General features: G+C 42.5%; 1 protein-coding gene across 8 annotated transcripts in view; it reads left to right on the top strand.

Moving 5' to 3' along the window:
- CAMKK1 (calcium/calmodulin dependent protein kinase kinase 1) overlaps nucleotides 1-26,492 on the top strand; it is a 167,027-nt gene that overhangs the window by 84,535 nt on the left and 56,000 nt on the right. For all 8 annotated transcript variants that reach the window (XM_044994320.1, XM_044994318.1, XM_044994319.1 and 5 more), the window contains exons 3-7: nucleotides 7,193-7,240; nucleotides 10,228-10,281; nucleotides 22,185-22,236; nucleotides 23,577-23,710; nucleotides 24,822-24,858. In XM_044994320.1, coding sequence (XP_044850255.1) covers nucleotides 7,193-7,240; nucleotides 10,228-10,281; nucleotides 22,185-22,236; nucleotides 23,577-23,710; nucleotides 24,822-24,858 — 325 coding nt within the window. The remainder of the gene's footprint in view (nucleotides 1-7,192; nucleotides 7,241-10,227; nucleotides 10,282-22,184; nucleotides 22,237-23,576; nucleotides 23,711-24,821; nucleotides 24,859-26,492) is intronic.

Genomic DNA, 26,492 nt, shown 5'->3' with positions numbered 1-26,492 from the left:
GCCTAGTGTAGACCAGGCCTTAGTGCCCCCTTTGAAAAATTACATCTATGTGATTTAGGAACACACACCGCATTGAAAGTCAATGGGCCTAAATCACTTAGGCCCAGTGAGTGTAATTTCTTTCTCAGCCCCCTCTCTAAGCTAGAAGAAAAGCCCCACTAATTCTGTATGTAAAAAAAAGGGACTCTGGATTGTTGCCTTCAGTCCTTAATCAGGCAAAAAAGTCCTATAGGCTGGTCCATAGTAATAAAGGATATTCCTGCTAGCTGCCAGAGGAAGGGAAGAAACATCCAGTATGCACAGGTTGTTCCATAATTTTCCATTATGGGCTTTCTTGCCCCTTCCTCTGAAGCATCTGGTGCTGGCTATCGCAGACAGGATATTAGACTAGATAGACCACAGGTGTGATCCAGTTTGGCAGTTCCTTCTATGTACTGGTTATAGAATTTAGGTAACACTGAGATCTCTGGCAGTGATTATACTGTGAAACTGAATTATGATACAGTAATTAGGACTGCAGATTAACTGTTGGCTGAGGAATCGGACCTGCTGTATTGTGCACAGTCCTGGAGCATAACAAGTCATCAAGGGAAGCCTGCATGAACTGCACTTGTGCTTTGTTTGAGAGGATACACAGTGTACAAGGGCATCGTTACATCCGTGATCTTGAGAATCAATGTATGTAAGGAAGCAGGGGTTAGATGGGGGAGTAGAATAGGAAGCTGGAAACAAAAACATATTGGTTGGCTTGCTCCCCTGGAAAGCCAGGAGAGACCAAGGACAATTGGAGCATTTCTAAAATGAATGCAGCTAGGCAAGAGAGTGGGAATGAAGCAGAGGGTGCAGAAAAATAGGAGAGGAGGCAATTACAATTAAACTGCACCTGTTTTGTTCCAGTGGTGTTATGAAATTTCTCGTGGTGAAGAGCACTACAGTAAATGAAATGAATCTGCAGGTGAAGTATTTCTCTGAAACGCTTACAGTTCCACTTGCAGAGCCAGTTAGACAGATGGAACTGAAGAGTCTTAATGCATGGATTGGACAGTGGTGTTAGGAGGAAGGATTTAGATGTATTAGGTTTATTCCCCTTTTGGGAAAGGAAGAGCCTATACGAAGGATGGGCTCCGCCTAAATCAAAACAGAACCAGATTGCTGGCGTGTAAAATTTAAAAGATCGTAGAGGAGTTTTTAAACTGAGGGCGGAGGGAAAGCCAACAGGTGCAGAGAAGCACACGGTCCAGACAGAGACATCCCTTAGGGGAATATTAAGGGAGATACTCTATATCCTAGTAAAAAGGAGAGGATATAAGTGGATAAAGTACAGGTGGGACATGAAGAGAAACAGTCAAACAAAAAAGAGTCCCTTTCAGTTACATCAGTGAAGGCAGACAACTAAATAAAGACACATTTTATAAGCTCCTGTATACAAATGCTAGAAGTCTAAAAACTTACCAAGTGTGAGGTCAGTCTAATGAGACAGTTCAATTGATAGCAGGATACCAAGGGAGGAAAAATAACTTTTGAAGTGGTAATGATAGTGGCTCATTTCAGACAGTTGACAAGAAGGTGTGAGTAACAGTATGGGGAAATTAGTATTGGGGAAATTAGGTTTAGGTTTTGTAATGACCCAACCATTCCCAGTTTTTATTCAGGCCTAATCTGATGGTGTCCAGTTTGCAAATCAATTCCAGTTGTGCAGTTTCACGTTGGAGTCTGTTTTTTAAGTTTTTTTTGTTGGAGAATTGGAACTTTTACATCTGTTATTGAGTGACCAGGTAGATTGAAGTGTTCTCCTGCTGGTTATTGACTGACCTCACACTTGGTAAGGCAACTCACATTTTCATGTATTTATACCTGCTCCTGTATTTTCCACTCCATGTATCTGATGAAGTGGGTTCTTGATTTGGTCCTAAGTGGAGCACAGGATCTGCTCCAAGAGGTGAATATAGCCAGACCACTCAGTAATAGGGACTATAATGTAACTAAATTTAACATGCTTGTAGGGTGGAGAAATAGCAAAGAAACTTACTATGGAAGCATTTAACTTCAAAAAGGGAAACTACACAAAAATGAGCAGACTAGTTAAATGGAAATTAAAAGGAACAGTCACTATAGCAGGGGTAGGCAACCTATGGCATGCTGTCAGGATAATAAATACACTGCAAGGTTTGTGTTCTTATTTCAATAGGACTTCTTAGACCTATGTAAATCTGGCCCAATGTAAATGTTGCTGTTGACTTCACCAGGAGTTAGATTGGGCCCATACACACGTAGCCTCCTTTGTTTAGCATAGTTCCGAAATGAAAGTCCACCACCGAATGTGCCAGGCTCAGTGGATCTGTGTCAATATTTAGTGGTGCTGCACACATTGAAAATTGGGCAGATTCTTTCTTCCCACAGCGATGCCAGGGATTTGGCTTTCAACATCGTCTTGCCTCTCCTAAGATCCTCCAAAGCCATTCATGAGGAATCCCTGTGCTTCAGTACTGCTCTTGCCATTGCCGCCTTGCCGAATACCACCCCACAAAGCCACCTTGGCTGTGGTTGTGTTGTGAGGTGGGATGGCCATGTATGTTATTTCTGATAGGGTCAGTCTTAACTGACCAGGAATGTTCACAGGGGACAGTGCCCCAAAAATTGGCATTTACAGCCCTGCTCCAATGGACCCCTTTCCCACTTGCTGTGGGGCCTCTGCAGGATTTGGGGGAGGAGGGAGTAAATTATGGAACCTGTCCTCCTTTCTTTCCCCTTCTCACTGGCCTATATCCGCTGCCAGTCTGCTCTATTCACATTAGTGATCAGCCGGGATCCTGGAAATCCATTTGCCATGGGAGAAGGCAGAATTTGTGTTTTTACAAAGAATCTGAAGTTTTTACATTTGGTGGAAAAAAAACCCCAACATATACAGTAGAACCCTCTTGATCTAAGCCTTCCTTATCCGGCTCTCCGTATTAACCAAACTGGGCCGGTGGGGCTCGGGCTGACAGCCCCGGGCTCCCACTGTCAGTGCTGAGCAGCGGGATTCCCACTGTCAGCCCAAGTCTCACCACCCGGGGCTGACAGACATAGAAGTATTTGGCACATGTAAGAAATACAAATTGCAGTTCTATTAATTGTATTTGATTATAATGATTGATGTCACTGTTAGACTTCCAACTTACTTAAAAATTGTAGATATATCAATAAAATATTGTGTTAGACTGATGCCTAGATATAGGGTGGCTAGGGAAACTAAAATCCAGTGTTAATCACAGAAAACACACATTTTAATCACAGAAAAACATGGATTTTTTTTATTGGAGAATTTTGATTTTTGTTTTCATGAAAAATTAGGATCCCTGGTGGTCAGGCCCATAAGGATCTCATGTTGTCGTGTAGCAGTTATTTTCAGTGATACATGTGTGGTGCTCCTCAACAAGCAGCATTTTGGATCTTGTACCAATATCCTGACATCTGAATCCTGTGCCCCATAGGAATCATCCAAACCCTAGCAAAATTTAACGGGAAGGGAAAAAGTTCCATTGCATTTCTTCAACCTCACATACCTTCAGTAAAGTGCAGAGAGTTGCTTTGCGTATATGCTCACAAATACTCTGCAACAGCCACTGTCTGTTCAGCTGGCCTGTGCTGGTGTTCTATGATGTTATACCATGGGCTGACTATTGTGCATTTAGCAGCAGTCCAATGGAAGCTCACCAGTGAATGCTCTGACAGCATACTCTTCTTGCTGTAGATCATAATGGAAGTCACATAATGTGGTTTCATTAAAACACAGACATTTTGGCTCCAGCAGAATAAATTTCACTTTCATTTTTGTGGAGTGCTGTCAGGATAATAAACACACTGCAAGGTTTGTTTTCTTATTTCAGTAGGACTTCTTAGACCTAAAAGAACATATTTGAACTCGGTAATTTATCCTTCCTCTCATCTTTTTATTTTCTTTTTGGTTGAAGCTGTTGATGATACAGGATCTCATTTTCAGAAGTGCTGAGAAACTGCAATACCCAGTGAAGTCAGAGGAAGCTCACAGTCTCTGAAAATCAGGCCCTTGGTACCTAATCATTCTGGGACAAATTGTCTCTTTATTTACATTGTCTAACTTTGAATTTCAATGGGAATTAGGCACCTACCTCATTTAGGCACTTTTGTAAATCCCACTAGACACCTATCTGCATCGTTATGTGCCTAAGTGCCTATGTAAATCTGGCCCAATGTAAATCTTGCTGTTGACTTCACTAGGCGTTAGATTGGCCCCATACACACGTAGCCTCCTTTGTTTAGCATAGTTCCGAAATGAAAGTCCACCACAGAATGTGCTAGGCTCAGGAGTGGATCTGTGTCAATATTTAGTGGTGCTGCACACATTGAAAATTCTCCCATGGTTGCTATGTATCCAGCATGTATTTAATGTGGAAGATATTCCTAGAGTTCACTCTATGCATGCACATAGTGTTATGTGACTTCTGCACTTGATGCACCCTGTGGAAGGTTTTAACTCATTGCATTGTATCTAATGCCCAAAACTTGAATACTCATCAGTGGCCTGCTAATATGGAGATATTGGGCCAGTTTTTGAAATAGGGTGACCAGATGTCCCGATTTTATAGGGACAGCCCCGATTTTTGAGTCTTTTTCTTATATAGGCTTCTATTACCCCCCACCTCCTGTCCCGATTTTTCACATTTTCTGTCTGGTCACCCTATTTTGAGAGGTATTTAGGCACTTGCTTTAAATGGCTGTTAGGCACCTAGGTGCATTTGAAAATAGCAGTGGTGACTGTTCTTATCTTTAGGTGCCTACATGCCTTTAAAAATCTGGCCCATAGCGCTCATGTGGGCCTTTATAGTCTGGTGATGATATCTTTGTTTAGAGACAGAAGCATGTTTGGCTCTTTTCTTAGCTTGTAGAATTACCTAGGTAAAATTTCACCCCAGAGAACTGAACCTTTGATGCCAGAGTTTTCAAAAGGCCTCTGATCCATGTGTACTTAGGGCCCTGAAGGTGGTACAGTCCAGAGACCCTTGAAAAAATTGGCCCTTGTTTCATGACTCTTAAAGAGTCTGATCCAAATGGAATCTTTCTATTAATTTCAATGGTTTTTGCATTATAGCCCAGATGTAAAAGTTACAGTTGTTGGCAGTATGTTGGATGCGCTCCTTGTGTTATCTGGGTGCTTCACCTAGTTATTCGGCTCTGCCATTACCCCAGATGACTGAGCTGATCCTGACTCTCCTTAGTTGCCCATATGGTACACCAAGCTACTCCTAGAAGAGCCTCAATTAAAGTATTGTCATTTAGGAACAAAGGGACAGATTCTGATTTCACTTGCATTCAAAGCCCTTGGTGGGATGGGTCCAGAATACCTAAGGGACTGCATCATAATTCAGGACCACAACCTCACACGAAAGCTCTGTGCTTCAGGAACAAGGGAACTGTCCACTTCAAGAGTAAAACTCATGTGCAGGTGATAGAGCTTTCACAGAGGCTAATCCATGACTGTAGAACTCACTGCCACAGGATCATAGAACAGCTATGAACCTTACCACCTTCAGGACAAAATGTAAAGCTCACTTCATCCACTTAGCTTTCCCACACAATAACAGGTAAAAATAACCCTGCTCTTTCAGAGGGATCAAGAGAGACCCACTACCAGGCATGTCTCATCTAGTATACTGTTTTGTATGGTGCTCAGATTCCATGTTGAGGAGTGGTATTAGAAAATCTTGGATATGTAAATGTGGAGTTACTTTGGATTTACACAGCTGTAACAGATATCAGAATTCAGCCCCATGTCTTTTTTGTGATGTTTCAGGACAAAAGAATATAGTTGACATTCATCAGTAAAAGAGAGACAGATAGCTGGTGTGCTTCTTGCAACAGAGCTAGCTACTTTTATGAGCTCTGATATTATCTTCTTATATAATCAAGTGCCTTTATAAATAATTGGAATGTGATAAACAAATCTGTTGCTGTACAAAAAGGAAGAGAATCCTGCTCAGTGCCTCTTTGCCTTATTAGTAAGGATTAATAGGCATAGAAAATAAATTAGAGCTGGCTGAAATTTTTCAAACACATTTTTTCCCCAAACTTTGGGGCTGGGGCATAGGAGGGATGCGGGAGAGGAAAAAAAGAAGAAAAACACAAAAATGAAAACAAATATTGTGAAAACAGTAGAGAAAACAAACATTTAAAAAAACCCACAAAAAGTAGGTGGGTCTGTTTTGAACTGCAAAGTGAAAACCACTTTGAATTTTTTATTTGTTTTGTTTGTGAAATTTAATTTTTAATTTTTCAGACCACTCTGACACAAACGTATTGTAGTCACTTGAATCACAGCTCTGACTGTGATGCAAACCAGGAGCAGATCTGGTGGAGAAGCAGGTTCCATAGTTATATACCGTAGTTACTTTTCAGAGTAGCAGTTTTAAGTTTGCAGTGAATTGCATCCTATCCTTAATGGAGCATTAAAAGAACACCTTTAGCTCCCTAGATGGAGCACATGACTCATAAAACGGTGCAGATCCCCATGGAGTTCCCCAGGGCACGCAGATCTGTGGGAGGAATTGAAGGTCCCAGAAAGGCAGCATGTTGTACTCCTGCCTTGACAGTTGTAATGAACTCAGTTGAGTGGGCTTCTGTCACATCTGGCTTTTTTTATTCCACCCTAATTACAATTACAACGAGCTGAACTTATTGGAATTTCACTCCATGATAACTCACAAATAGAGGTTAATGCAGTTTACAGATAATTGATTCTAATAAATATCAGATCCATTTGAGAATTCATTATTCTTTTTGGTAGTCTTTTAAATGAGCTTGCCTGAATGCTGGTTTCTTTTAAAATGTGTATTCTGGATGTTTGAATTCTATTCCTTGTTAACTGCAGTGGTTAGATACAACCCCTCAAATTTTAAACATAAAAGGGCCAGATTCTGCTCTGATTATACCAATAACATCATTGAAGTGAGTGGAATTACTCCAGATTTACACCAGTGTAACTAAGCTCAGAATCTGGCCCATAATTACTTTGTTCTATTGTCATAAAAATGCGGTAACTATAACTTAACATATAATGGCTTAAATAAGCCTTAATGCTTCTGTCTTCGGGACTTTTTCTTCTCTTGGTACCGATTCAAGCTCACAGTAATTCCCTTTTACTAATACCCTATTTTTTTCTCTTTTTGATCTGCAGGACTGTGTGCAATTAAACCAATACAAGCTGCAAAGTGAAATTGGCAAGGTATGTTAGTGTAATTAAGGTTTCTATTACAGTAGCACCCAGCAGCCCCATTGTGCTACACGCACACCCACGTGAAGACACGATCCCTGCCCTGAAGACCGATATAATCCAAGACTATATTCAGCCTTTATTTTCTTCCCTCTTATTTGTCTTATCAAGTTTTATTCAAGATCAGTGTTGAACTACTTTCTCTGAAGTCTACATTTATTTTCCTTCCAACTGAAGATATTGAGCTGGCTCTGTTCCAGGGTGTTTCTTACCAAATGTAACACCAAGGTCCTTTAATGAATTAACTCAACCAGTGAGAAAAGAAAGATAAAGGCAGGCACTTGTTCTCCATCAGGACTGGTTAAATCTTATTTCCATGTAGAAATTGCTGATTTAATTCTATTCTGTATTTAAAAGTCTCGGAACGTTTCCTGAAGAGATTCATTGAAAGTTATTTAAAGGTCTGAATTGGTGAACAGTTCAGACACCTGCACATTTGGACTCATGCCATGTGTCTGCAAATGGATCAGTAAATGATCGTTCCCTAAAGGCTGTACTTGCTATTGCTATCTATGTATTCCATTTAGAAGTGACTACACCTGCTTCCGCAGGTAGTTTCACCAAAAAGGTTATTAGCTCAAACTTCTCTAGGGCTCACAGACTCTGACCACTTCAGAGAGATGTCTTCTTACTTACAAACTGACTGTATGGATCAGTTAAAGCATCCAGATTAGCAAGCACCAGGTTGTAGCAGAGTAGGTGTTTCATAAGCATGCTGTGATTCTGCACTGCAGCCAGTCCCTGGGGTGGTAGTAATTACTGTGTATATCAAAACATATGTGTGGCTCATTTCCAAGTTTTAGCACCTGTTTTCTGTGACAAGAAGCCACAGTTGCTACCTTCTTTTTGTCCTTCATATGCATGCAGGAATGGGGGAAAGGGCAGTGGGTGGTTTCTGTTGCGAGGCTTTGAATGTACCTGTCTAGATTAATTGTGTACGGGTACAGTACCTGGAGAGAGCAGAATCAGGGAGAGAATATTGGAGACTCTTGCTAATTCTCAACTGTGCTCATCTCCAGACTTAACAATTCTCATTCACAGATATTCTCCAAAGGGTCTCCTGTCTTCTTATCAGAGAGAGCGCTCTAGGCAGTTCTCATATCACCAAGACTTTATGACACATATGCAGTTTACCACAGCACATTCATTAGTGGAAGTTTACCATAAAAAATTAAAATAGAGATTGGTCCAGGTCAGGAAGCTCAGAGAGATGCAATTCTGAAGGTGTTTGGACCTGAGTCTTTGGCTTTGTACATGATAGAGGTAGGAACCAGCTGCAAATTCAGATCTGTCTCCAGACTTTTCCATGGTTCCAGGGTGTTTGGATCTGGGAATTCTGTTTGGGCCTCACCTCCATTTAACACTAAATTACATCTATCAGAATGAATGAGCAAAGCCCTATTCTTGATTTTTTTTAAATTGTATTTCTTTAATTAGGGCCACATTGCAATACGCTTACTCCCCTTGTGTAGTACCTTACTCTTCCATTAGACCCATGGAGGTCAGTGAAGAGTATATTACTATTCAAGGTGAGTAGGTGTATCACAGTCGAGCCCTCACTCTTGTGCAGAGGGCTCACCAAGCCCTATGCTCTCCTTAAGACCCATTTAAACCTTATTTTGGTGGCTTTAGTGGGACTTTAGTAGACAGAGCTTGTGCAGGCCTTCTGCAGAGGAGTGAATTTCACCTTTACTTTCTAATCTGCCACATTAAATAATTCACAATGGGCCTGATCCATAGCCCAGTAAAGTCAATGGAAAGACTTCCATTGACTCCAGTGGGTTTTGGGTCAGGCTCAAAGCTTTGCTCACCAGCTGTTCATGAGATTTAGAGTCTCATTCCAACTCTTAAATCAATGGAAATGTTCCTACTGATTTCAGTGGGAGTTGGATCACACCCTTAGTGTAAAAAGCGACAAAGAGTCCTGTGGCATCTTATAGACTAACAGAAGTATTGGAGCATATTCGTGAGTGAATACCCACTTCATCAGATGCATGCGTATGCTCCAATACTTCTGTTAGTTTTAAGGTGCCACAGGACTCTTAGTCTGGATCTGTAAAAAGCAACAAACACTGCTACCCCTCTGATACTTGACACCCTTAGTGTAGTTCTTTTACATGTATTCAGTGGGCAACTATTGTAGGAGGAATCTAGTTATAGTTTAATATCTTGGCCTTGAAAATGTATAGAGTTGACAGAAAACTAGACGAAATTTCAGTGGTTTTACTTTGAGCTCCTACTGGAGCTGTCATGTTCCACATGCTCTAATACTGACCTTCCCATAAACTGCAACTGACCAGGCAACACACACTCATGAGAACTGTGCCAGTTAATATCAGCTGAAGATATGATCTACAAAGTGTTAATTTCCTATAAACCCCCAGTGCATGGAAAGTCCTCTATGAAAATGGTGGGGGCTTCCGGTTGTGAGGGAATGTCTGAAGGGAATATAAAAAACTAACACAGAAACAAAAAGACTTTAAAAAAGAAAATTTTCCCCAGTGTTCAACTTGTAATAAAAATATAACCTTGGCTCAGGGCATTTGCTGAGAATTAATAACTGGTTGGAGTTAATGGCCTGAGGCAGTTCCTTCCAGACAGTCATTAATCCTCAGGAAATGCTCTGTGCCTCCATCATTATTGCCCAAATGCAATAGCTGCCAGGAGAGGAAGGACATTATCCCTGGCATTGAACATAACAATGAAAAGGAGAGAAACTCCCTTTGCCCCTATATGTGTCCTAGTCCATCTGAGTTGCATTTCATAGGGGGAAGGGAGCTGCACTGTATAACGCAATCTGACATCACGTGGAGCTTTTGCTTGAGGCTGTTGAGGATACTTCTTATTTTTCACTGCAAGGCCAAACATGATAAGCCTTGAGCAGCAGGCAAACAAAGCCAGGCAGCCGAACTGACTGTGTAATTTGTGTTTATTTATAGGGCTCCTATGGTGTTGTGAAACTGGCCTACAATGAGAGTGACGACAAGTATTACGTAAGTGCCTCTCTCCCCGTATTACTGGCTGGTGTTGATATTTCTGGTTCTTTTTTCACATCCCAGAGAACTAGCTCTCTCCTGCTTTTTTTTTTTTTTTTTTTATTAAATCCTTCTGAGCCACGTGGCCTATGAGTAGAAAATCAACCTGATGGGGCATGAGGCTACACTTTTCAGTGTATGTGACGCAGAGCAGAGTAATGTGAGCAAAACTTAGTGTGAAGTGTTATGTAATGAGTGGAGATGTTGGACACATGTTTCAGAAATAGGCAGGCAAACTTATTGCTGAGCTAGCTTGACATTTTCTAGATATGAAAGAGGCCACCTGAAATGAGAGATCTACTGTGCTTCTAAAAAATCTTCCTGGAAGGAACAGGCACATTTCGTAACTGAATGTTGGGCCCTATATGGGATAACCTTAGCAAGACAACCCAGCACAGCACTGTGTGGTTTCTTTGTGACAGCACTGCATGTTATACTATTCACTTAGCAAGTCAATGTTTAGCTGTAGGGAGTGTTTCCTAGGGGATAGAGCATTGGGTGGGACTCAAGAGACCTGTATTCTTTTCTGAGCTCCACCACTGGATTGCTGGGTGATCTTGAGCCAAGTCACTTCCCCTCGTCAAGCCTTAGTTTCCCCATTGGAGGTAATGATGCTCACATCGTTGTAAAGTGCTTTGAGATCTACAGATGAAAATTGCTGTATAACAGGTAGGTATTATTATAATGAAGACTACGGAAAAATCAAGATATTATGGTGATGGGCTCTGTAGCAAGTCCTGCAAATAAGTAAAAATCAATCAGTCCATTGTATAGCTAATTGTAGGGTTTGGGCATAGAGGCTCAAAAATGCCTCCTTAGTTCAGAACACATATAAGCACATACTTAAGTCCTTTCCTGAACTGAGGCCATAGGTTTAAGACTTCTACTTCTAAATAGCTGTTAAATCAAAAAATCCCAATACCTGTCACTTCAAACCAACAGATAGGGTAAACCTGGAATCTCTAATCTGAACCCCTTCCAAATTTTCTAGTGAGGGGTGGATTTGACTCCATAGTCCCATGCCTACCCTTGTAGTTTTTGTTCTGGATTGAATCAAAAACCACAAAGCCGTCAATTTTTTTTATTTGGATGGATCTGAAATCTCGTGAGAACAGCTGATCTTGAGCGATTTCTACCATTTTGCAGGCCTGAAATCTGATGAGAGACGTCCAAATCCAAACATGAGCCCTCTTTGGACCCAAACTTTTGACAGGGTAACTGATTTGGTGGATAGCGGGAATGCAGTGGACATAATATACCTGGTCTTCAACACATGACATTCTGATAAGTAAGCTGGAGAAATGCAGGCTTGATAGAACTACCATTCAGTGGATATATAATTGGTTAAACAACCGCAAACAAAGAGTAACTATTAATGGAATGATGTCAGATTGGAGGGACTTCTCAAGTGGAATTCCACAGGGATATGTTCTGGCTCCAGTGTTGTTTAACGTAGAATCATAGAATATCAGGGTTGGAAGGGACCTCAGGAGGTCATCTAGTTCAACCCCCTGCTCAAAGCAGGACCAATTCCCAACTAAATCATCCCAGCCAGGGCTTTGTCAAGACTGACCTTAAAAACCTCTAAGGAAGGAGATTCCACCACCTCTGGATGTAGGAATAGAGAGCATACTGATGAAGTTTGCAGATGACACAAAGCGAGGGGGTGTTGCCAGTACTATGGAGGATAGAGCTGAAATTCAGAGGGATCTTGATAAATTGAAGAATGAGGCTATAGACAATAAAATGAAATTCAACAGAGACAAATATAAGGTGCTACACTTAGGGAAGAAAAAACAAATGCACAAATACAGAATGGGGGAAAACTGGCTTGGCAGCAGCACTGCTGAGAATGATCTGGGAGTTGTGGTGTAGCACAGCCTCAACGCGAGTCAGCAATGCGATGCAGTTACAAAAAAAGCAAATGCAATTTTAGGTTCCATTAACAGCGGCAGAGCATGTAAGTCACGGGAAGTGATAGTACCACTGTACTCAGTGCTGGTTAGGCCTCAGCTGGAGTACTGTATCCAGTTTTGGTCACCAATGTATAGAAAGTATGTAGAGAAACTCAAAAGGATCCAGAGTCAAGTGACAAAGATGATCAAAGGGATGGAATGCAAGCCATACAAGCCAAGGCTGAAGGAACTGTGTATGTTTAGGTTGGAAAAGAGGAGGTTAAGGGGGGATATATTGAAAGGTTGCCACGAAAAAGATGGAGGAAAGTTGTTCTCTTTTGCCACAGAGGGCAGGGCAATGGGCAATGGGTTCAAACTACAGCATAGCAGATTTAGATTAAATCTCAGGAAAAACTTCCTATCTGTAAGAGCAGTACAATGGAACAGACTGCCTTGGGAGGTTGTGGAAGCTTCTTCACTGAAAGTTTTCAAAAGGAGACGGATAACCATCTGTCTTGGATGGTTTAGACACAACAAATCCTGCATCTTGGCGGGGGGTTAGACTAGGTGACCCCTGCGGTCCCTTCTAATGATTCTAACCCCAGTCTAATTTTAGTGAGGATTGGGATCTGAACACCTCCCTATCACTTTGAAATCGAAGATCCACAGTCAGCTTCTTGGCCAACATTTGAAGCACAGACTAAAGAGCAACCCCAGATAAATCTGGCCTCCTGGTCTGATGTTTCTTTGTCTGAGTGTGGTGTGGGAAACACGCACCCCATGGAGTGAGGAAAGCTTAAAGGCTAGAGTAGCAGCCACAGAGCAGCTCCACTGCTCATCGTCTGGGAAGAAGGGGTTCTTCCCCACCACTCACTCTCCATGGAGGGCCCCAAGTACTTTGGCTGTGCAGACCACTTAAGTCCCATTTAAATCCAATTTTGAGAGCTTACGTAGTACTTAAGTGGTGCATAGGCTTCTGATGGCCTTCTGCACAAGAGTGAATTTCACCCTGAAATGAGGATTTGCCCCTTAAGGAGAGCTCATAATTAGAGAGCTCATAAATAGCAGACTACAACTGATATTAGTCACATTGCTTACTGCATTTCTGGAAGGTGTTCAGATATTCTAGTGATGAGCATGACATAAGAACCTATATAAAACAGAATAGACTGTGCCAGAGCCAGGAGATACCTGGAAGTCTGACTGTCCCTACAACTGTAGTGATCTACATTCTGTGTGTGAAACTTGCCTCCATTCAGAGAGGCAGGTCAAGGCCTATGACCTGCTGAAGCCCCCAGCACAAGTAGGGTACAGGGATGAGGAATAAGCTCTCCAAATTGATTCCTCATTCCCACGGTAATAAAAAGGAACTTTCACAAACAGCCACCCTGTTGCTCAGATATTTTTCCTTCCTGACTTGCAGTTTTGCTACTGAGCTTTTTTAGCATGACTGTTAACATCATTATCCAAGATTATCCTAGCCGGTCATATTTCCAGCTAGTGTGAGACAGCATAGGAAATATATTGAAATGATAGAAGGAAGAAATGATGCAAAATCTGGAAGAGACACCCTGAATCTATCCAACTGGATGGAATCACAATTGTTTCCATGCCTTTCGCTTTCTAACCAACTCAGTCCGTTAATTGAAATGTTTGCTGTTCCCATTAGTTCCTCTTTCTGCTCTGGCCTCCTAACAAACTGTGCCCTATCGTGCTGATTTGGATGGAAACTGCATATTGCACAAGACATTGTTCTCAATGCAGCACCTAGTGACATGCTAATACAGTCATTTCTATGAATCCTCTCCGCCCACTTCTACGTGAGGATGCATCTGTAACATGGAGGGAAGCAAACCACTGAACATTTTAGATTTATTAATGCAGGGATTTTACTTTTATTTCCTGGGCAAGACTTTATTTAGTGAGTGTGCTCAGTGCTACACAGGGGACTGGTTCAGTGAACCTGGGGGGGTTGTGTAAATTAGGAAAAGAGGTCAAATGTAGGTTGGGACTAGCTAACCCTAATGGTACTATGATCATTGCACTTGTGTTAGATGCAGGTTAATACCTTTTATGTTGGTTTAGCTGGTGAACAGCTAATTCAGGGTAAAATGTGCTAACCTGTGTCTTCATTAGGGAAAAGGTCTGGGTTAGTGAACACATGTTTGCTAAACGCTGCTTAATCTCAGTTTCTTTTTCTAAACTAGACAAACCTTCAGAGGCTACTGCAGCCAGAGTGTATCACCTACTGCTAGGAAGATTCCATTTCAGCCCTGGTACCTCAGCAGAGACCCTCATACACAAAACCCATTTACTCAGACTTTGTGCAAGGAAGGAGCAGAGGTTCACAATGATCCACCCTCCAAATCCCCAATAGACTTTAAGACCAGAAAGGACCATTATGATCATCCTGTCTGACCACCTGCACATTGCAGGCCACAGAACCTTTCCCACCCACTTCTGTAATAGACCCATAACCTCTGCCTGACTTACTGAAATCCTCAATTCATGATTTAAAGACTTCAAGTTACAGAGAATCCACCATTTACATTAATTTAAACCTACAAATGACCCATGCTGGGGAGGAAGGTGAAAAAAACAACCAGCTCAGGGTCTCTGCCAATCTGACCAAGGGGAAATTCCTTCCTGCCCCCAAATATGGCGATTAGTTAGACCCTGAGCTTTTCAGCAAAACCCAACAGCCAGACACCAGAAAAGAATTCTCTGTAGTAATTCAGAGCCCTTCCCATCTAGTGTCCCATCACTGGGCATATTTGCTACTTGCAGTCTCACAGTGGCGATCTACCATTGTAGGCAGTCTCATCATACTATCTCTTCCAAAAACTTATCAAGCTCAGCCTTGAAGCCAGTTAGGTTTTTACATAAAAACATAAGAACGGCCATACTGGGTCAGACCGAAGATCCATCTAGTCCAGTATCTTGTCTTCCTACAGTGGCCAATGCCAGGTGCCCCAGAGCTAATGAACAGAACAGGTAATCACCAAGTGATCCATCCCCTGTCACCCATTCCCAGCTTCTGGCAAACAGAAGCTAGAGACACCATCCCTGTTCTTCCTGGCTAATAGCCATCGATGGACCTATCCTCCATGAACTATTTTGCCCCTCACTGTTCCCCTTGAAAGGCTGTTCCAGAACTGCACTCCTCTGATGGTTAGAAACCTTCATCTAATTCCAAGACTAAACTTGTTGATGGCCAGTTCATATCTATTTGTTCATGTCGCAACATTGGCACTTAACTTAAATAACTCCTCTCCCTCCCTGGTATTTATCCCTCCGTTGTATTTATAGAGAGCGATCAGATCTCCCCTCAGCCTTCTTTTGATGGAGAGGCTTCCAGTTTCCCGAGGCGTTGAAAAACCCTGGAATTTGACAGATTTTTTAAAAAAGCTTAAGAGAAATGGTAGAGAATTGTGTAATTAGCTAATGGTTGCATTGCTCCTCACATTTCCCTGTGTGTTTGACTGACATGCAGCTTTTAATACCGAGATAAATTGCATGTTGTTCCACTTATCGCTGCTGTGTAAAACCATGTTACAACAATACACTTTGACAAGAGTTGTCAGGCAGCCGAAGGGGAGATCTAATGCAAATGTGTAGCACCAGCAATTACCAGGAGCAATTCTGATCATGGCAATTCGGGAGGGGCTTTTTTATTCTTTTTTTTCCAAAACCAACATTGCCAATTTCTTTTTTTGTCTTCATGTTGAAAAGTGACAACAAATAATTGGAGAAAATTAGCATGTAAGTGGCCTGGAATTGTATATGGTATGTAGCCGAACCTCACACATTCTATTTCAGTACAAGGAAGTGTTGCCACCTAACTTAAAGGAAACAGAGAATGATTGTGCAAAAAAAAGTATATACCTATAAACAGGACAAAACTTATTTTTAAGACGCAGTATTTTATTCATGTTACAAAATCCTGCACAGTGCAAAATCGCAGTGTATGATCTTTTACATGATTGTTGCTGAACTATGGGCCAATGTGCATGCTGTATTGATTACTGCAGAACTTTTAAGCACCAATAGCCTGACTCAATTCTTGTGAAAGTAAGTAGAAAGACTCATTATGTTAGTGGATTTTGGATCAGGTCTCAAATTAGGCATATCCCTTTTAATAAGAAATCAGTGGTCATCCCATGTGCAAGCAGGACTTTATTTTTTTCTGATTTTGACCTTCTATTAAAGGAAAAGTAGATAAATGAAAAGAATCCCATTGACTTTGTTGGGCATAGCCTGCTAAAGCACAGGCCTCTAACATTTGAGTTCAGTCCCTGCTGATAACCTGCCATTACACCAGAGTTTGCAAAACTATGCCTAGGAACCCGTACAGCTGTAAATATTTCAGTGTTACAGTTTGCAGTAGATGCATTAACAGTGATTAGAAAAAAAGGCCAAGCACCTTAAAAGGCAAAATATACAAAGCAGAAACAACATATGTCCCTGTGGAAGTGTAGTTTGGAGTAATTTTGCTGATGAAATTTGAGTCTGAGAAGCCTCAGGCCATGTATTTTTCCCGTTCTCAAATTCTAAAACAGCTTGTAGCGCAAAGTGATTGAGAAGGACAATTGCTGTTCCAATTCTGGACAAAAATGATCCCATTCCATTTTTGACCCTGCAGCTTCTTGATGGAGATGATAATGATTGTGTTTCTTCATGAAAGCTTTCCAGATGCAGCCATAAATCCTCCATTAAAAATCACACCAAAAAATAGGGACGGATGGATAGCAATCCAGGTTCCTCAGACACAGATGCCATCACTCAGTCACACGCTACGCATGCAACTCGTTCAATGACCAAGATGGATGGAGTGATCGGATGTAAACTGTTCAGATGATGATATGATAAACAGTGCTTGGGATTAGTGATGACAAATTTATGGTCAGCATCTGAATAGCGTGATATGCAGGCACTAATGGCTTTCCCTTATTCAGCAAAAGAGGCTTTGTAGTCCCTTTTCATTGGGATGTCATTCTGAAACATGGCAGATAAGGGTAAAGAATAGATGTGGGGGCTTACTGGAAATAGACAGTGATACTTTTCTGCATTCCCAATGGGACATTTAATCCAACATTGATATAAGATTATTGATAATAATAATGCTTTGAATGTATATCACTTTCCATATCCAAAGTGCTGGACAAACATCAATCCAATTTAGCTTCTGTACAGCTGAACCTCCATAGAGTGAGCTTGGGTATACAGTAATTGAAGTCCTCAGCTGTCTCAATGCATTGCAATGTGCAGATGGCAAGTCCACTTTCAAGTCCTAACACTGCTTATTGCCCCCATGTGAAATAATGGAAATTTTGTTACTGACTTTACTGAAAGCAGGATCTGAGCTAGAGTCAGCATCAGATCAGGTCACCAGAACAGGAGTTACAGAACTCCTCCTGATCTTCAGCCTTTCATCTCAAAGATACCAAGATCCTCTTTTGTTGGGTTATTCCCCTAAAGTACTTTAGCCCTTTTGATTATGCTCCTCAATACACTCAGACTACAGTAATGCTATGAAGAAAGTAGTAGTCTTAAATATTGTACAGAGGTTTCCATTAATCAGAGAATTGTAACATGATCCCCATGCTGCCTCCCAAGAACACATGCCATGAACCACGTTTTCATGAAATCAGAAAGGGACAGGAATTGGGCGCAGGGTCATAGATAGAGAAAACTACTGGGACCATTTGTTTCTGAAGAAGCTATTAAGGCACTTGTCAGTACTAAGGGAAAATCCACCACCAAGGTTCTGAGAGAATTCTGTGTCTGAACGTCTCTGTTTGGATAATTAGCTTTGCTTGAGAGCGGAAATGGGTTGGTTCTTTCACGAATGCATTGCCTTGGTGACAGCTCTGCTTGAGCCTGGAAGGAAGAGAGACTTGCTAAATCCCCATTGTATCTCTGCTGTTATCCACAGCTAGGATGCAGTGCGGTGATTTGCCTCTCCAACTTTCACTGTAGTGAAAACTTGACTTTAATACTGTTTATTCGTGCCTCTATTCTTTGTGGTAATTAAATGACTCCTGCTTGTTCCGCAAGAAACTTTGCTGTTCATCCCACATATGGATTTAGAAAACAATGGGATGTATTATGATCCAACCTCTTTGCACTGCTCTGATGGCATAAAAGGGGCTAGAAAACTACCAGAGTTCTGCAGATGAAGAGTTCCCAAGGGTTGGGGAGTCACCAGTAGAGAAAGAGCTGGTGTAGCCGCAGCTGCAATATAGGAAGCAAGTCTGAATGCTGTCATAGGCTTCCCACAACCTTCACTACATTACAGTATCCATACAGTTGCCATGTAGTTCCTTTCAGGTGAGTTATGAACAGTTGAGATGACTGGGTTACTACTACTTGCTTCCCTCATTGAATGTGAGAGCACTGCTTTACTAGCGTCTAAAAGTTGCTGTATCCTTATTCCTGTGACAGGGAGGAAGGATGGTAGAGTGATTAGGACACTACCCTAGGACTTGGAAAATCCAGGTTCAGTTCCTTGCTCTCCACAGATGTTGTGTACTCATGGACAAGTCACTTAGGGCTGGATTTTTAAAGGTATTTAGGTGCCCAATGGAATCTTCAAAAGCATCTAGGCACCTAAAACTCATTGATTTCAATAGATGCTTTTGAGAATCCCAAGAGGTGCCTAAATATTTTTTAAAATGTGTCCCTTAGCCTCTCTGTGCCTCAGTTTCCCAATTGTAAAATATGGATAATAGCATTTCCCTGCCTCACAGGAATGGTGTGAGGGTTGTGAGGTGCTCAGATATTATGGCGACTGGGGCTATATAGATACCTAAGCTAGACAGAAAGATAGTGCTGAAAACAGGCATTCCCTCTATGCCATTCCATTCCCTGCAAGTTCTAGACCCAGTAGGGTAGGTATCATGATTCTTATAAATTATTTGTATCATGGCAGTGCCTAGTGGCATCAGCTGAAAGCAAGGCCCCATTAGTTTAGTAAAGTAGATGCTTACCAGTTTTTGCCAATGAACTAGCAAAACTTGGTGAATTTTTATTTTAAAGTTAATTTCCACTCATCAAATGGGAAAAAGACTCCAATTTTAGGGATGGGATCAGGACAATGGAACATTCTCTTTATTGGCTGAATCTGAGTGAAATAGTAACCGTGTATTTTAATTTCTTTGGTGGGTAGAAAGAAATGTTTTCTGAAGTTCTCTTGTCACTGTAATTTGGGTGCAGGGGGAGAAATAAAAGTGGAGTGTGTTTATAGTACACTGAGAACTGTCCTGTCCTGGGCCTTCTTTCAAGGTGCTGATTGTAGAGGTGGTTTTTGGGTTGTGGACATCACAAACTCATTTCACACAGACCGCAGAATAATTCAGCCAACCAGTTGGAACCAAGATTAGACATGGCAATGTGTAGGTGAAAGACTAGAACTGTCTAGTCTCCATCTCCTGATACTACTATTTTCAATGTGTTTATAAAATGGGATTGAATGCCAGAGTCTCCGCTCAGTTACACCAGCATAAATTCATATTTCATTGGAGTTAGCCCAGCTATCCACTGATCCACTGAGATTTGAATCTGGCCCTTAAGCTATATAAGAGACACTGAAAGGATGGATGGGGTTTCTGATTGGTAGCTGTATCCTCACCAGCAAAGATAACTAGCATCAGGTAACATGTAATAAAGTTTCTTTCCGTTGAGCACCATTTCACTGGGGTCACTCCACTGTGTATTACAGATATGGAAGTTTGATTAATAGAAGTAAACTACTCATTCTGAAAAAGCCTCACTAGAGCTGAATATTTCCCTGAGCAAATTGTCGTATGAGCTGGTTTCTCATGAAATATTTATCTGTAAAGTATTCAGGGATCATTGGAGTGGCTGCTAGAAGGTTATTTAACACAGTAGTATGTATGGAGTCTCAGAGATTTGATTTATTACATTCAGGTTGCCTTTTGCCATCAGGCCTAATGCCGTTTGGATGGCAGAAAAATTACTCTGATGTCCACCACCTCACATCAACTACATATTGGTTCCAAACAACTGTAGGATACTGGAATATGAGAATGTAGAGGGATGGAAGAGTGTCACCAAATGGCCAGCTTATTTAAATCTATGCTTCCCTTTGTGTTCTCTTACCCATTTACCCTGCAGTTCCTATGCTACCCCACAGCTCACTGTGCCCCTCAATCTGTGGTACCACAGTGACAGGCATCCTGGAAACATCTAACCTAGAGCTCTTGGGCCTGGTTCTCAGTTACATGCAACTCTGGTAGCGTACAGGGGGCAGAAATGGCCTTGTGCGAATACTGCCTGTGCTAACGGCTTCCCCAGCCAAAGGGCTGCGTGCAGTTCTTGCTCCCAGCTCCTGGCATAGGGTGAGGGCAAATATACACAGGTGTGGCCAGAGTGCACCCCAGTTAATTTGCCTTCCCAGAGTCAATGGCAGCTGTAGGAAGCCAAGGGAAGTGAGAGTACTCCAAGGCTACTCTCACTTGCCCCAGTGGCTGGGTAGGCCCCAGAATATGGAGAGCAAAAAGCTAGTTTAAAGTCACCTTCTCTCCTCAGACCCTGCTCAAAGCACAGGAACAGAATGTGACAGCTCTTGGGGTACCCAGCACTGGGAGCCACCTTGTTACCCCCTTCATCCAGCAAGAGGGAGTCTTTTTTGTGGTAACTGGGTGTCGGCTCCCTGATACCACCAGCCCTTCAAGCACTCTCCTCTGGACTATGCCTGCCCTAACTTTGCCTTGCAGTTTAATAACAGATGCACCCAGCCTCTGAGTCCCTCTGAATTGTTCCCCAGTGATATCCAGACCCTGACATTGGCTACTCACAGGAATTTCAGATCTTTTGCTCCCAAAGGAGCCACCCCAGTTTACCAGTTTTACCTTAAGCCAGCACTTCTGTAAGCCACACAGAACTTAATGGGCATTTATAATAAAACAAAAGAAGGGTGATTTAAGAAAGAATAAATATTTAACTGGAAACGAGAGAGAGTGGTGGAAACAAATGGTCACAACACAAAACAAACATAAAATACAAACCTGGTTTTCTACTTATCAAGAGTTACTGTCCAATGAAGTAGATTTTTCCCCCCCCCTCCACCCCCCCAAAAGCTCAGTCTGTTGAAGAGTTGGCTGGAGCCAGGATCTCAAGAATCCCCACTCCACAAAGGTTTTCCAGAGTGCTTCTTCCTCCTCTGTGCTATACTGAAAACAGCCTTTGGTGTCTATTCACAGATAGGGCGTTCTTTAAGTGGTTTTGATTGTTTGTTTGTCATTGCCTCTGATGGTTTCCTGTTGAAAGTTGTAGTATCACACAAGGCTAAACAACTGAGCCTGCTGGCATCACCAGCCAAACAGGGCAGGGTGACAACTCCCCTTTGCCCTAATGAGACACGTAATCCCCTGGTGACTAATTTCTACTCCCAATCCATAACGCAAATTTTCAATATAAATACATTATTCTGTAAATATCATCTGTACATATGTCTCTCCGTGATTATGAATTGGGACAAGTTATGAGCTTTCTATACTTTTTAGGGATGGCTATCCTACATGGTATGGGTGTTGTAGTGAGTTTCTCAGGTGTGAGATGAGAGATGTTTGCAAAGAGCAGAACACTGTTTACAAAGGGGTCTCTGTGTCACACAGAGTAACTGAGACTCAGGCCCCCTTCTTACTTATCTGATTAAGATAAATGAATCAGATTTATTTTTGCTTTGTAAAAAGATGGGTAAAATTGGCCTTTATATACCTAAAGGAAAATAATTCATTCTTTCTTAGATCTTAAGTATTTTGAAAGTGTCTGTCACTAATTAAGCTCTCTCTGCCTTGGATAAAGATCTGAAAACTGGAGTCCCACACCAGTAGCTGAACTGAATTGCAAAGATATAACAAACAGTGTGAGGACTGAGCAGTGAGTGTAACTCCCAGTATCATGGCTTTGCTCTGTTTTAACACTTTTTTTTTCTTCCCTCAGGCTATGAAAGTCCTCTCCAAAAAGAAGCTACTGAAACAGTATGGATTTCCACGTAGGTATCATGCTTTTAAAGGTTACAGACAAGCCCTGCAGGCCTTACCTGCTATCCACTGGAAATTTTGCCGGAGTAAGGCATACAGAACCTGGCCTCCTTTCAAAGCTCCTTGGGTGGTTTGTGAGGATAGGCCTACTGGATCATCTATAATAAGGATTAAGGACACTCTACTCTTCCTACTGTATTTTCCACTGCATGAATCCGATGAAGTGGATTTTAGCTCACGAAAGCTTATGCCCAAATAAATTTGTTAGTCTCTAAGGTGCCACGAGTACTCCTCGTTCTTTATACTCAACCTGTAAGGAAAAGCCATTTTGAATTTGTGATGTGATCCAAAGCCGCCCCTGCTTGCGTCCCAGCCATCAGGAAGTTAACTCTCCTTCTTGGGTGTCCCACAGTGGTCTAGCACAGAATGTGAAGGTGGAGTCTAAAGGCTCAAACAGGCTCTCAAAGAGTGTGCAAAACACCTAGGGCCAGATTTTCAAAAGCACATGGCACCCGACACTCTGAGCGCATTTGAAAACCTGGCCCTGACTGGATACTGAGCCCTTCTGAAAATTCTAGCCTTGGGGCCAGATTGTCAAGTACTCAGTATCCACAGTTGGAGACAGATTTTCACTAGATCTCAGCACCCAGCAGCTCCAATTGCGACACCGATGGCCAGATTTTCACACGGTGTGCTGAGCACTTCTGAAACTGTGGCCTTAGAGACAGTGCAGCCATCTCTGGGGTGGAAGGCATCAACTAGATGTATCAGAGTAGTTGGGGGCAGATAAATTGTGGCTAGTAACACGGGGTAAGTCCATCTTTGAAAACATCCCATGGTCTCCTTAATGTTCTTGAAGAATGTTAGTTTTAAGGCTTCACCTGAGAGGACCGAACACACTGAAGCACACAGAGCTCAATTCATCGGCCTTAAAAAGATAATGGGATGAGTTGACGCAGCCGAGCTTGGGACCTGCTGGATGTCCTTCCAGAGAAGACTGTAGGAATGTTGGTGGGGCAGTGCTGATACCCATGTTGTACTTGTTATGCAGCTGACTGATTTCCAATCCCCAGAGCAGCCCATCTGACTCTTTTCACTGGCACTAAATTTCAAGTTGACTTTATACAAGAAAATAAAAGTCAGGCATTGAATCGTGTGGAGAATGTTCAGTAGGTCAGTGTGTCATCTCTCAGAGGTCACTCAACCCCTGCTCTCTTACATCTGTGTCTGGCTAGTTGTATATTTTTAGGTCCTGCACCCATTCAAAGCCCCATGTTCTACAGCCATTCACTGTGTTGTATTGTGCTGCCAAGCAGGGGTAAAGCACAATTTTTTGTTGCTGCTGTTACAGGTCGACCTCCCCCTAGAGGATCCAAAGCAACTTCTGGTGGGCAGCTGAAACCAATGGCACCGCTGGATAGAGTTTATCAAGAAATAGCCATCTTAAAGAAACTGGACCATATCAACATTGTGAAACTGATTGAGGTGTGTATGCCAAAGCGGGTTGGGAGGGAAAGGGTGCTGTTATTCAGGTCAGACTGTGCGGATGGTTACATTCAAGTTTGGGTTTTTTAAGTTAATGGGGATCAGGAAGTAAAATCTCCTAGATGGCTTTGAAAGTCGCAGCCTATCTTTACAAATTAAGGACCCGATTCTGCCCACGCTCCAGACAGTGGGGCTGTGTATGTGGAGGGCTTGCTTGATCAAGGTCAAAGTTTATAAATAGTAGATCCTTAAGCAACCACAGAGATATATGGGTTCAAGTCAAGTTTTAGCTGCAAAGTTTGGTGAACCCTGAATCCAGTGTCATGACAATTATGCAGGGCCATAGCTTAGCTCTGTTGGTGTCATGACATTGCAGCACGTGCCCAGTGAGACCTATGCTTGCCTCTCCAGTGGCCCCACACTGCAGTTAGAGAGGTCTGGATGCAGCTCCTTTCTGAGCTAATAAACAATGTGCGTAGGTGGACAGAGGAGATTGCGACAGGGTGATATTCCCAGCTGCTGACAGTCCAGGAGTTCAGGACCCAAACTGAGAAACTTCCTAGCATACTAGTGTGATATCCTTTCCTTAGACTATAAGGCCAGCCAGATTTTTGCATGTAGGTTACATGGAGACAGATGCATAGCAGCCTTTCTTGCATATACTTTGTCTGAAAATCAGGCTTATGTGACTATGCCATGCATGAGCAGGGCCCTTGGTGTGTACAGTGGTTGGGCTTAACATGGCTTAACATGGTTGTGCTTAACATGGGTGCAAGTCTTGCTATTTTAAGTCTAGTCTGCAGAGCATCAGAGAAGGGTCAGGTTGCAATGTGCAGATCTGTAGCTAAATTTCCCAGGTTTAGGGATGCTTGAGTCTATCTCTACTAAAAACTGGTAAGAGGTGTGTGCGCACATGCGAGATAAAGGCAGGGGAGATAGATATATATTTAAAGTCACATCGCATATTACTCCATTAAACTTCAATTCCAGATGCTCTGTGAGTTTAACACCCTCCAGCACAACATGAATATGGGTAATTATAGAGTATTATTGGATTAAAGTTGTCTCCCTGTCTGTTTCCCGTCCCTTGCCTCTGTGATATCCATTTTAGGTACTGGATGATTCTGCAGAGGACAATCTGTACATGGGTATGTATCTCCCTGTATGTTAATAGAGCCATACTTGTTTATTCTCACTGAGGTGTTTAATGTACATATCCAGGAGAGATCATAACTAGGAGACTTACACAGACCACAACAGAGATAGAGTTGGTACCTATGAAACATTAAAGTCTCCTAAGGGGTGGGAGAATGCAGAAAGGCATTGCACCAGTGTCATAGAATCATAGAATATCAGGGTTGGAAGGGACCTCAGGAGGTCATCTAGTCCAACCCCCTGCTCAAAGCAGGACCAATCCCCAGACCCCTAAGTGGCTCCCTCAAGGATTGAGCTCACAACTCTGGGTTTAGCAAACCAATGCTCAAACCACTGAGCTATCCCTCCCCCAGGTTCAGGTGGCCTTGCACTTTAAGAGAACTGCACAGAGCAAGAGCTGCTGCATCCACTGACACTGACCGGGTATACTTTGTGCTTCCTGCACACACTCAGCCTGGCTTTAATTCATCCAGTCAGAGTAAAAGGATGGGAGAAGTGGATGGCTCCTCTTCTCTCTGGGGAGTCTAGTGTGATATGCAAAGACTGAGATCATGTCTGCCTCATGCATGCGCACAAGGAGTGGAGGGAATTTTCCTCTGTCCTGTCTTCCCTAACCCCCCTGTGAAGAGTCAGCCACAGTATCTACAAGGATACGCCTCATGAAATAGTAAAGGAGGCTTTTGAAGCTGCCGGGAAACGGGGATCTGCCTAGCAAATGAAGCTGCTTTCCTTTGAAAGGCCAGTTTCCCTTTCAAGAGCAGATTCAGCCGAAGCCCACTTTGTTTTTCGAGAGACATCAAAGATGTGGCAGTTGAGGTGGAAACACAAGTATAGCAGGGAGCCCAGCTAGCGTGGCTTTTTGGAGGCCCGGTCTCCTGGAGGGGCGTGTGTGTTAGATTCCTTTTGTTTGAATGAAAGTCAGTGCAAAGTGCAATTCAAAAAGCAGCAGAGGAAAAGGATATGCTGCTGGGTTACAGTAATGGTGATAGCATTAATAATAGTGGGGCTGCTTGTCAACCTCTTACTCATACTGGAGAGCAGTTACTCACATGAGTTGACCCACTGGCGTCTGAGCAGAGAATGGGTGAGCAAACTAGGGGCAAAACCACCTGCATAACTATCTCCAGTGTCACCCTCTCTTTAAACCCTGAAATAGCTTATGTGAGCAGTAGCTCAGCAGTGTGATGAAAGGGTTCATAGATTGGGCCAGGAGTACTGGAGTGGGACAGTAAGGGCTGCTTCATTAGTACTAGTAGGTACATTTGAGAACATTGTAAAAAGCAATTCTTTCATGTGCAGTTAAAACCAAGCCAAGGTGTAGCAGCACTCTGCAGGGTGTGCAAGCCTTACTGTTCCGTCTACATGTCTCAGTGATGCTGTATGAAGATGTAGGTCTAATCCTGTGTGGGGCTGATTTTCATCTACACACTGCTTCCTTTGCAATGCTCAGGGAACACAGAGCAGCTACTAGGCTGCTCTAACCTGGGACAAGGGCCTGCAGAGAATTAGGGAGCTGTAACCACGCCTCTCTGCTTTACAAAGAATAAGCTTGGCAAAGCCAAGAATCTGGCTGTGTATCTGTAATTCCCGTTGAAGTCAGAGGACGTGGTAAGTGCTCAACACGTCT

This window comes from Mauremys mutica, chromosome 19 (assembly GCF_020497125.1).
Source record: "Mauremys mutica isolate MM-2020 ecotype Southern chromosome 19, ASM2049712v1, whole genome shotgun sequence".
NCBI lineage: Eukaryota > Metazoa > Chordata > Testudines > Geoemydidae > Mauremys > Mauremys mutica.
This window is presented reverse-complemented; position numbering and strand designations above follow the sequence as displayed.